General features: G+C 45.5%; 1 protein-coding gene across 5 annotated transcripts in view; it reads right to left on the bottom strand.

The window, feature by feature from the left end:
• The window catches only part of ADGRB1 (adhesion G protein-coupled receptor B1), a 680,829-nt gene that overhangs the window by 248,226 nt on the left and 419,493 nt on the right, over positions 1–13,110 (bottom strand). For all 5 annotated transcript variants that reach the window (XM_063921150.1, XM_063921151.1, XM_063921152.1 and 2 more), the window contains 3 exons: positions 2,142–2,306; positions 1,876–2,040; positions 187–351 (listed from right to left, as the gene is read on the bottom strand). In XM_063921150.1, coding sequence (XP_063777220.1) covers positions 187–351; positions 1,876–2,040; positions 2,142–2,306 — 495 coding nt within the window. The remainder of the gene's footprint in view (positions 1–186; positions 352–1,875; positions 2,041–2,141; positions 2,307–13,110) is intronic.

The following is a 13,110-nucleotide window of genomic DNA, read 5'->3' as shown; positions in this document are numbered from 1 at the left end:
TGGCATAACCCAAGCAGCCATGTATCTGCAATCTTTAGTGGTTTAACAAGTGACCCCCTTCCTTGATAACATTTAATTATCGGGGGAAAAAAAAAGAGGTATTGTCACTAAAATGAGTAGTTATAATTAATGGTAAAAATTATTCCTTCTCTCAGTCATTATAACCACAGAGAAAGAGACACTTACCCGGGCACCTTTTCTCATTACACGCTTTGCTTTCCTCAGCGTCTCCCGGGCAAGATTCCCCATCGAAAAATGGCCCATAGCAGACGCGCTCTCTCTTCTGCGCCCCTCCATCGCATGTGGCGCTGCAGCCCCCCCACGGCCCCCAGGACTGCCACTTCCCATCCACTGAAAGAATAACAGAGCCGTCTTTAGAAAATCCACAGCAACATATGATTTTAGTTATCCTTTCATACCAGCGATGCACGTGTATTTTTGTTATATTTTTAATGTATTGCGTATTTTAGTGAATAATTTGTGAGTATTATTATTACATCAAACAAACTGTCCGATTGTTATATATTCTGTTACAGGCAGCGCAGGTATACACATATATATTCATTGTTTACTGTTTTATACATTTTAGGGACTTTGACCATCCCCCTACCAGCTGCTGCGGACAGCGCACTTTTATTATTCTTTAACACAGCAACTTCAGTCTGACGGTGAGAAAAAAAGAGAATATAGGATGATAAACAGTGTCATCGGGTCATTGTTTCTCTGCAACACATTAAGGGGAGGGAACCCCCCCTAGATGAATCGCAGTATCTGCTGTGATTGGCCGGCAGGCTCGGTGCAGCAGCGTGGAACCGAGAGAAGACAAGGCCCAAGGAATATATGTCAGCCGGTGTATGATGTGAGAATCCGGTTCTTGCGTGCTATTTTTGGCCATGTCGGCTCTGCTGCTGATAAGCTCTGTGACCAATGGTTATGAATAACGCAAACCAGATAGATAGATATATATATATACTGGATAGGTAGATAGATAGATAGATAGATAGATAGATAGATAGATAGATAGATAGATAGATAGATAGATAGATAGATAGATAGATAGTTTTATTAATAGCATATAAGATATATTGGCATCAAAGAAGTATTGTATACAGATGTGTCCTCATATTATATATCCTTGCTACAGACCCCTCTGAGCGTAACAGGTAAGACTCTGCTAGCTATGGGTGTCTATTTTGCAGAAAATGCATCTTAGTCACAACGCAATGCGACTAGGACGCACGAGGAGACTGCGCTGATTAATGTGATATAGGACAATTGTATTTCTGTGTGCGACTGAGTCTCTGATCTGTACACAAAGTGCTACAATGTAGCAGTCGCAGCTTTTTTCCAATACCAGTTCCGTTCTGCTCTGTATACAGACTCCGTCACACACAGTATACAAATAAACAAACGCCAATCGATCATTGGCTCCCAAACACTGGAAAATGGATAAAAACTGTTGCTCATACAAACTGGTTAAATCTGTGATTTAACCAATTTGTGTGAACGTCATGTTTTGTCCATTTTCCAGTATTTGGGAGCCAATGATTGATTGTCATTTACTCCCATCCATTACCTGATTTTCATTCCAACCAGCTAGATCTGGCAGATTATCCGCCAGATAAATTGTATAGTGTGTGCCCAGCTTAAGACATTGGGGCCGATCCTATTAGCTGCGGAAGGTGCGATGTGCAAACAGCACTATCCCATTCCGGGCGGAGGCCATATCGAGACATCAGTTGTTTTTTATGTTAACATTATCCGGATTCTGACAACAGCTGCATAGTATGGCTGCGATGTGTTTCCCCAACATGTAAAATGGTTCTATCTGCATCACTGGAGAATGTATGACTAGTGTATGATGTGGTCTCTTACCAGGACACTGTGTTAAGAAGCAGTCTCTAGTGTCCGACCACTGGCCGTGACACTCCGAGCCACCATAGGAGGGTCCATTACACTCCCGGATCCTTTTCTGGGTCCCATTGGAGCAAGTGGCGGAACAGGCGCTCCAGCTGGACCATTCGTTCCAATTACCATCCACTGCAAGGAAACAGACAGTGTTTGTCTTACTGGATGTACCAACATAAAAAGCCTGTAAGTCCATCAAACACACAGAGCAATAACATGGCAATTCTCCTCACCTGGACACAAAGCGATGTTACAGAACTTGGTCTGCTTCTCAGGTCCCTTGCAATCTTCACCCCCGAACAGAGGTTGGCTACAGGTGCGGGTCCTCTCCCTGTACCCCCTCCCACACGTGGATGAGCACAAACTCCACGGTGACCACTCATCCCAGGAACCGTGCACTGTTTCAATAGAGAGAACACAGAAATGTTACACATTTATCCTGGGTGCTTATCCTGGTAGTTGCATTACATACTGAGCTTGCTCCACTGTTACACGGTCATCTGGATTGCTGTGATCACCTTATCCTAAAATACTACTGCTACCCAGTTACATGCTTACCCTGTCCACTATATCATACTCTCACCCTGTCATACGTGTTACATGCATGCTCCAGTTACACGCTCATACATTCCACCAAGCTACACCCTCATTTTATCCAGCGACCTACAGTACATGATCATCTTGTCCACCAAATGACACATGTATCCTGTATACCAAGTTACACGGTCATCCTATCCACCAAATGACACACACTAATCCTATATACCAAGTTACCCGGTCATCCTATCCACCAAATTACACATGTATCCTGTACACCAAGATACACGGTCATCCTATCCACCAAATTACACATGTATCCTGTACACCAAGATACACGGTCATCCTATCTACCAAATTACACATGTATCCTGTACACCAAGATACACGGTCATCCTATCCACCAAATGACACATGTATCCTGTACACCAAGTTACACGGACATCCTATCCACCAAATTACACATGTATCCTGTATGCCAAGTTTCACAGTCATCCTATCCACCAAATGACACATGTATCCTGTACACCAAGTTACACGGACATCCTATCCACCAAATTACACATGTATCCTGTACACCAAGTTACACGGTCATCCTATCCACCAAATTACACATGTATCTTGTACACCAAGTTACACGGTCATCCTATCCACCAAATTACACATGTATCCTGTATACCAAGTTACTCGGTCATCCTATACTCCAAATTACACATGTATCCTGTATACCAAGTTACACGGTCATCCTATCCACCAAATTACACATGTATCCTTTACACCAAGTTACACGGTCATCCTATCCACCAAATTACACATGTATCCTGTACACCAAGTTACATGGTCATCCTATCCACCAAATTACACATGTATCCTGTATACCAAGTTACACGGTCATCCTATCCACCAAATGACACATGTATCCTGTACACCAAGTTACATGGTCATCCTTTCCACCAAGTTACACATGTATCCTGTACACCAAGTTACCCGGTCATCCTATCCACCAAATTACACATGTATCCTGTACACCAAGTTACATAGTCATCCTTTCCACCAAATTACACATGTATCCTGTACACCAAGTTACATGGTCATCCTTTCCACCAAGTTACACATGTATCCTTTACACCAAGTTACATGGTCATCCTATCCACCAAATTACACATGTATCCTGTATTCCAAGTTACACGGTCATCCTATATACCAAATTACACATGTATCCTGTACACCAAATTACATAGTCTTCCTATCCACCAAATGACACGTGTATCCTGTATACCAAGTTACATGGTCATCCTATCCACCAAATTACACATGTATTCTGTACACCAAGTTACATGGTCACCCTATCCACCAAATTATACACGCATCCAGTATTCCAAGTTACATGGTCATCGTATCCATCAAATTACACATGTATCCTGTACACCAAGTTACATGGTCACCCTATCCACCAAAATATACACGCATTCTGTATTCTAAGTTACATGGTCATCGTATCCACCAAATTACACAGACTCATCCTATATACCAAGTTGCTAGCTCATCCTACCAACCAAATTACACATGATCTTGTCCTACATGTAACATGCTCATCCTATCCACCAAGTTGCACGCTCATCCTTTCCACCAATTTGCACACTCATCTAGTCCACCAAGTTACGTGGTCATCCTATCCACCAAATGACACACTCATCTAGTCCACCAAGTTACGTGGTCATCCTATCCACCAGATGATACACTCATCTTGTTCACCAAATGACAGACTCACCATATATAACAAGTTACACACTCATCCTGTCCACCAAGTTACACACTCATCCTGTCCACCAAGTTACACACTCAACCTGTCCACCAAGTTACACACTCAACCTGTCCACCAAGTTACACACTTATCCTGTCCACCAAGTTACACTGTTATCCTGTCCACCAAGTGACACACTCAACCTGTCCACCAAGTTACACACTTATCCTGTCCACCAAATTACACATGTATCCTGTACACCAAGTTCCATGGTCATCCTTTCCACCAAGTTACACATGTATCCTTTACACCAAGTTACATGGTCATCCTATCCACCAAATTACACATGTATCCTGTATTCCAAGTTACACGGTCATCCTATATACCAAATTACACATGTATCCTGTACACCAAATTACATAGTCTTCCTATCCACCAAATGACACATGTATCCTGTATACCAAGTTACATGGTCATCCTATCCACCAAATTACACATGTATCCTGTACACCAAGTTACATGGTCACCCTATCCACCAAATTATACACGCATCCAGTATTCCAAGTTACATGGTCATCGTATCCACCAAATTACACATGTATCCTGTACACCAAGTTACATGGTCACCCTATCCACCAAATTATACACGCATTCTGTATTCTAAGTTACATGGTCATCGTATCCACCAAATTACACAGACTCATCCTATATACCAAGTTGCTAGCTCATCCTACCAACCAAATTACACATGATCTTGTCCTACATGTAACATGCTCATCCTTTCCACCAAGTTGCACGCTCATCCTTTCCACCAATTTGCACACTCATCTAGTCCACCAAGTTACGTGGTCATCCTATCCACCAAATGACACACTCATCTAGTCCACCAAGTTACGTGGTCATCCTATCCACCAGATGATACACTCATCTTGTTCACCAAATGACAGACTCACCATATATAACAAGTTACACACTCATCCTGTCCACCAAGTTACACACTCATCCTGTCCACCAAGTTACACACTCAACCTGTCCACCAAGTTACACACTCAACCTGTCCACCAAGTTACACACTTATCCTGTCCACCAAGTTACACAGTTATCTTGTCCACCAAGTTACACACTTATCCTGTCCACCAAGTTACACACTTATCCTGTCCACCAAGTTACACAGTTATCCTGTCCACCAAGTTACACACTCAACCTGTCCACCAAGTTACACACTTATCCTGTCCACCAAGTTACACAGTTATCCTGTTCACCAAGTTTCACACTCAACCTGTCCACCAAGTTACACACTTATCCTGTCCACCAAGTTACACAGTTATCCTGTCCATCAAGTTACACGCTCATCCTGTCCATCAAGTTACACGCTCATCCTGTCTATCAAGTTACACGCTCATCCTGTCCACCTACACACTCATCTTGTCCAACATGTAGTATGCTCATCCTGTCCACAGGGTGAGGTGCCCATTCTCATACATGCATTTTCACCCTACTTGCCACAATGCAGGCACATCGGAGTTACAGACTCACCCCGTCTGCTGCATACCCATCCTGTCTGCCTATTGCATTTATAGTCACAATCTCTTGGACAGAGGTTTACATTATTAGTGATCTAGAGCTCTTATTGATTGAGCCTTTGCCCATTAACCTTTAGAGAAACACGTTTATATAGATGTACTCAGTAATCACTGTGAAGTACAGTAGAGCCCCTGAGAGCTGCATTTACACTGGAAAGACAACAAGGAAAAGAAGAAAAATTCGGTATAAATAATTTGCAGAGCCTGGACAGATGATAACACCAGGACATAAGGGTTAAGGGGCATTCAAAAATAAGGGATAAGGGGCATTCAATTTACCATCATGGAGGGGGGGGGCGGGTGGCACAGAACATGGGAAGAGGTGTAGAGCACCCATGCTGACAAGAAGGGAAATGACAGCGGTTTTCACAGGGGTATGATGTGGATTAAAGATTAGGATGACCTGTATGTGAAGGAGATGGGACTATTTGGATCCACAATATCCAGTAACAGCTGGTGGGCAGCGGCAAGGCTTTCAGACTGATCAGGGCAATTTGGTGAACATTGTAAGACAGTAGGTGACATTACATAGAAAATTTGGAAGAGAGGACATAGCAAGGTTCAGTAGTTACATTAACATCCGTATAAAGAACAACAAACATGCTATATACACCTCCAGCCATCAAACCCTTGTGCCTTCACAGATCTCATACCCAGAGAACCTGCTGTGCAGAACCAGATCGCTGGAGGCACGGCCAGCAGGGGTTAGTTGCCCAGAAAAATATCCATAATAGGTAGGAAGGCCGTGCATTGTATAATGGACCTGGTAGGAGGGCTGTGAACTGTACAATGGATCCGGAAGGAAGGCCATGCATTGTATAATCGACCTAGTAGGAAGGCCGTGCATTGTATAATGGACCTAGTGGGAAGGCCGTGTATTGTATAATGGACCTAGTAGGAAGGCCGTGCATTGTAAAATGGACCTAGTAGGAAGGCCGTGCATTGTATAATGGACCTCGTGGGAAGGCCGTGCATTGTATAATGGACCTAGTAGGAAGGCCGTGCATTGTATAATGGACCTAATAGGAAGGCCGTGCATTGTATAATGGACCTAGTAGGAAGGCCGTGCATTGTATAATGGACCCAGTAGGAAGGCTGTGCTTTGTATAATGGACCTAGTAGGAAGGCCGTGCATTGTATAATGGACCAAGTAGGAAGGCCGTGCATTGTATAATGGACCTAGTAGGAAGGCCGTGCATTGTATAATGGACCTAGTAGGAAGGCCGTGCATTGTATAATGGACCTAGTAGGAAGGCCGTGCATTGTATAATGGACCTAGTAGGAAGGCCGTGTATTGTATAATGGACCTAGTAGGAAGGCCGTGCATTGTATAATGGACCTAGTAGGAAGGCCGTGCATTGTATAATGGACCTAGTAGGAAGGCCGTGCATTGTATAATGGACCTAATAGGAAGGCCGTGCATTGTATAATGGACCTAGTAGGAAGGCTGTGCGTTGTATAATGGACCTAGTAGGAAGGCTGTGCATTGTATAATGGACCTAGTAGGAAGGCTGTGTATGTGTATAATGGACCTAGTAGGAAGGCCGTGCATTGTCTAATGGACCTGGTAGGAAGGCTGTGCACTGAATAATGGACCTAGTAGGAAGGCTGTGCATTGCATAATGGACCTAGTAGGAAGGCCGTGCAATGTATAATGGGCCTAGTAGGAAGGCCGTGCATTGCATAATGGACCTAGTAGGAAGGACGTGCATTGTCTAATAAACCTAGTAGGAAGGCCGTGCATTGTCTAATGGACCTAGTAGGAAGGCCATGCATTGCATAATGGACCTAGTAGGAAGGCCGTGCATTGTATAATGGACCTAGTAGGAAGGCCGTGCATTGTATAATGGACCTAGTAGGAAGGCAGTGCATTGTATAATGGACCTAGTAGGAAGGCCGTGCATTGTATAATGGACCTAGTAGGAAGGCCGTGCATTGTATAATGGACCTTGTAGGAAGGCTGTGCATTGGATAATGGACCTAGTAGGAAGGCTGTGCATTGGATAATGGAACTAGTAGGAAGGCCGTGCATTGTATAATGGACCTAGTAGGAAGACTGTGCATTGTATAATTGACCTAGTAGGAAGGCCGTGCATTGTCTAATGGACCTGGTAGGAAGGCTGTGCACTGAATAATGGACCTAGTAGGAAGGCTGTGCATTGCATAATGGACCTAGTAGGAAGGCCGTGCATTGTATAATGGGCCTAGTAGGAAGGCCGTGCATTGCATAATGGACCTAGTAGGAAGGACGTGCATTGTCTAATAAACCTAGTAGGAAGGCCGTGCATTGTCTAATGGACCTAGTAGGAAGGCCATGCATTGCATAATGGACCTAGTAGGAAGGCCGTGCATTGTATAATGGACCTAGTAGAAAGGCCGTGCATTGTATAATGGACCTAGTAGGAAGGCAGTGCATTGTATAATGGACCTAGTAGGAAGGCCGTGCATTGTATAATGGACCTAGTAGGAAGGCCGTGCATTGTATAATGGACCTAGTAGGAAGGCTGTGCATTGGATAATGGACCTAGTAGGAAGGCTGTGCATTGGATAATGGAACTAGTAGGAAGGCCGTGCATTGTATAATGGACCTAGTAGGTAGGCCGTGCATTGTATAATGGACCTAGTAGGAAGGCTGTGCATTGTATAATGGACCTAGTAGGAAGGCCGTGCATTGGATAATGGACCTAGTAGGAAGGCCGTGCATTGTATAATGGAACTAGTAGGAAGGCCGTGCATTGTATAATGGACCTAGTAGGAAGGCCGTGCATTGTATAATGGACCTAGTAGGAAGGCCGTGCATTGTATAATGGACCTAGTAGGAAGGCTGTGTATTTGTATAATGGACCTAGTACGAAGGCCGTGCATTGTATAATGGACCTAGTAGGAAGGCTGTGTATGTGTATAATGGACCCAGTAGGAAGGCTGTATATGTGTATAATGGACCCAGTAGGAAGGCCGTGCATTGTATAATAGACATAGTAGGAAGGCCGTGCATTGTATAATGGACCTAGTAGGAAGGCCGTGCATTGTATAATGGACCTAGTAGGAAGGCCGTGCATTGTATAATGGACCTAGTAGGAAGGCCGTGTATTGTATAATGGACCTAGTAGGAAGGCTGTGTATGTGTATAATGGACCTAGTAGGAAGGCTGTGCATTGTATAATGGACCTAGTAGGAAGGCCGTGCATTGTATAATGGACCTAGTAGGAAGGCCGTGTATTGTATAATGGACTTAGTAGGAAGGCTGTGCATTGTATAATGGACCTAGTAGGAAGGCTGTGTATGTGTATAATGGACCTAGTAGGAAGGCCGTGCATTGTATAATAGACATAGTAGGAAGGCCATGCATTGTCTAATGGACCTAGTAGGAAGGCTGTGCATTGCATAATGGACCTAGTAGGAAGGCCGTGCATTGCATAATAGACATAGTAGGAAGGCCGTGCATTGCATAATGGACCTAGTAGGAAGGCTGTGCATTCTATAATACACATAATGGACATAAAACATAAGTATTTAGATTGTATTTCTATTTTGCTCACAAAATGCAATTTTTCTATTTTTATGTATTTAGGAAGACATTGGTGCTGGTAGGATAGGGGACTTACACGCCCGCATGGCACTGACCAGCCACACCCACATAGCACTGGCCACACCTCCTCCACTTCTCCCAGTAGGCCCCTGTGACCCACACCCGGCCCTGCCACATACTATAACTCACCACAATAAAGGGGGCACTGGTGATATTTGTTACGGCTTTGGTGCCCTGCAAACACATTACTGTACATGTATCTTCTTGTACAGAATCCTCATGAATTAAGTCTTGATGTGAATTTCTTTTCACAACCTCTGTATGATAAATTCAGTCCCATCCGAGAAACCATATGGATTTATTTTATCATAAAGCAGAGCTTAGACCCAACCAGAGATGGGTTATCCATTAGGCAACCTAGGCTCTGGTCTAGAACCCAATGGGTATGGAAACGTCTGGATTACTTAAAACCATTTCCCTGTGTGGGTTTTTGACATTAAGAGCTGGAAAAGGGGCCCCAAACCAGTAACAAGCCTAGGGCCCCATGTGTTCTTCTGCTCTGGACACATTAAACAGATAACACACAACCAAACGTATTCTGTGCCCACATGTCTGGGGCTGTGGTTCCTGATTGTAGCAGAGACCCTGACTTGTAAATCCTCCACATACCAACCAACTCTCTCCCTCGTTACCAGCGTCGCCATGGCAACCATCTTTCGGAATTACTATGTAAATCTATACCAGAAATAACATTGTTTCCCCGGGAAGGTGTAGCAGTGAGGAGTAAATGACTGCCTCGTTATATATTCACATATTTATTGCTTACTCCTTAATGTAAAATACGGCCACGCTCAGTAATTATAATCTTCAACAGGAATCCAGACTGTAATATGAACTACACACCGCTCGTCAGGAGCACCTCAGCATGGTGGGGACTGGGGATGAAATAGGACCTGAGATCTCACAGTGCGGAGGAGAGGATGAGGCACAAGCGCCTCTGTATTCTACCTTCATTAAACCCATTACCGGGGCCTCCGCCTGCACCAGAACACTCATCCTGAAGAAAGAAATATGGGATTTCTCTGCAAAGTTTTCCCTAACGATGTCGCCTGCTCAGGGAGTTTTTAGTTTTAATTGAAGCAGCAGAGAAAAAAAAAAGATTAAACTTGCAGCAATGCCGGGACTGACTGTGTCCTGGATTTTTGGATAAGGGTACTGTGACAGGACGGTCCCGTACGAAAGCACTCGCCGCTTTCGCGTCCCGTCTCCTGCGCACAGATTGGAAGGTTAGGTCACACGAGGCCTGACCACATAGGGGATTTCCGCTTACCGTCAGTAACCGCCTGTTACTGACTCCACCCACTGCGCTGTGGGCGGGTTTATGCTGCCACCACCAAACTTCTAACCTGCCTTGGCGTTTGGAACCACGGTTCTGCTCTGTATGTGCCGACGCACTGCCTTACCACACCTGTGTGGTGTTGACGAATCCCCACTAGCCACTTGCTAGGCCTCTACTGGTAGCTGGCGGAAGGCGGAACTTAGAGACGTTAAGTGCTTCCCTGGACAGCCGGAGGACGGGGCTAGGTTTGGCATAACCCTGTAGGTCACAAGATGACGCGGTCTTCTTGAGGCAAATGGTATTTATTTGCTCAATAGTTCTACAGAGAACTCTTCCCTATTGCTAGGGGCAACAGCATACAGCAAGATGTTCCAGCAGAATAAGATGGTACAACTACAACCTGGAGGCACACAGGCCTCCTTTTTATGTCAATTTTCCACACAGTACCACAGGGGGGTAAGCCCTCCCTGTCTTCTCCAACCAATCAGGTTATTTTACAAAATACCAATAAATAAATTACATTTCAAAAGGAGATAAGTGCAATAAAACAATATCCTCCTTCCTGTCACCCAGACAACGTTTGGTATCAGATTAACATTCACTATTGATAAATTTATCACATAGCTTCAAAATACAAATGTTTCTGTCTCATTCACATCTCCAGGCAAACCCAGTGTTTGAGATTACAACAGGAAAGGCTACAATACAAACAAACAGTCTTCCTTCCTGCATCTGCCATTCAGGGTTCGTATATCAATTAAATCAGGTACATGAAACAGGTCCCAAGCCCATAGACCCCGTGATTAGCATCTTTACACATCAAAAGGTTTTGTCATTCACACCTCTCTGCTAGGACAGGGCCATTAGCATGCCACTTTCTACTGACAGGAGATGATTATTCAGACATCTATAGTAAGTGCATTTTAAAACCAACACAGCTTACACATTCCTTCTAAGTGCTGGCATTTGCATTAAATATAACATTGGTGAAAACACAGTAGTAAATATATTTTTAAATACCCGGTGCCTAGCACCCACACTACATTTAAAGATGGCGTTTAGCACCAGTGCACAGTTTAAAAGTGGCGCCAAGCGCCCATTGTCCTTGAATATGGCACCGGTCACTGAGGGTTAACCCCTTCAGTGCCGTGCCGCCATTGTCCACGTGGGCTGGGGTCTCTCCGGCCACACTCCTCCCCCCCCATTCAAGCGGGTCAACCAGGGACCCATGTCCCAACAATTTGGTCCCTGGTCCCGCAGGCCTTAATGGGGTTGAAGGTGACGCTACCTGGGGGCGTAGGCTCCGGCCTAGACAGTTCATCCATAGTGCAGTGGGCCTCTCTTCGTGGGTGCACAATGCTCAAATAGTCCACCTGAAGTTCAAGTTCAAAGCTCCACCACAAAAGTCTGTCCTATTTCCCCAAGGTAGGTTGCAGCCACCTAACAGGTGGGTGGTAAGTCACCACGGTGGGGGGCCAGTTACACACAAGTGCCACCCACGGTGTCCCAATTGTGGCATACCCCACCTCCCACAATAGCAGTATACTGCTCAAACAGGCCACAGGGTGCTCCTGCCCATATGGCTCTTTCTGGCTCGGTACTACTCCCAGTCCGTGCAGTGGCGCAGTAGTTCGTAACACACAGTCCTGGTCAAGAATGTGCGCCATCATCACTGGAGCGGGTACCCGAGCCTCCTTCAATGACTGGAATGCCAACTCGCAAGCGGGTGCAAAGTCCACTGACTTGGGAATGCCCTTCCTAGCCATCTCTGTCAAGGGGTTCACTACAGGACTAAAGTCAATGACGTGTCCGTAGGGCCTTACAGGTTCTAAGGTCAGTACCGGTCTGGGTGATGTGGGTCGGGGACAGCCTCTGGTTGCCTCCACCCCCTCTGGTTTGGGCCTACCCCTGTCTCCTCACACATGGTGCCCCAGGCACTGCACCTCCGTCATACCTATCTGGCAACTGTCTGCCCGAACTGTCAGACCTGCCCTCCAATCCTCTTCTGTCGACCTATGACTCGGGAAACCTACCCTGTCACCTAGGCCTACTCTCCCTCCTCGTCCGCTACCTGTGCCACAGTGATGGCGGCCAGACCACCAGCCTCTGGATCCTGTGTGGCATCCACTACAGGGAGGCTGCGTGTCTTCCCCGATCTACTGAGCACAGGCAAAGGACCTGCTATGTCCACAGCAACTTGCTGCAAGGGTTCTCCTATGGGCAGAGGCCCAGAGACAACACAACCGCTGGAGTGCCCCAGCTGCCAACGCATGGCACCAGCCTTACAGTTGGTCTGGGTGTCATCCGACATTCCAGACCAGGGTAAGCTCTGTGTCAGGCACTTCAGGGTACGGTCTGTCTCCGGGTTACTGTCCAAAGGGGTTTTGCTGGCAACCGACACCGGTTGCGCAGGAATGTTCCCTGGGGGGACCAGTTGGACACATTACCTATCTGGTCTATCCCCTCCCAC

Source organism: Pseudophryne corroboree, chromosome 5, assembly GCF_028390025.1.
Source record: "Pseudophryne corroboree isolate aPseCor3 chromosome 5, aPseCor3.hap2, whole genome shotgun sequence".
NCBI lineage: Eukaryota > Metazoa > Chordata > Amphibia > Anura > Myobatrachidae > Pseudophryne > Pseudophryne corroboree.
The sequence above is the reverse complement of the archived record's forward strand: the minus strand, read 5'-3'. Positions and strand labels throughout refer to the sequence as shown.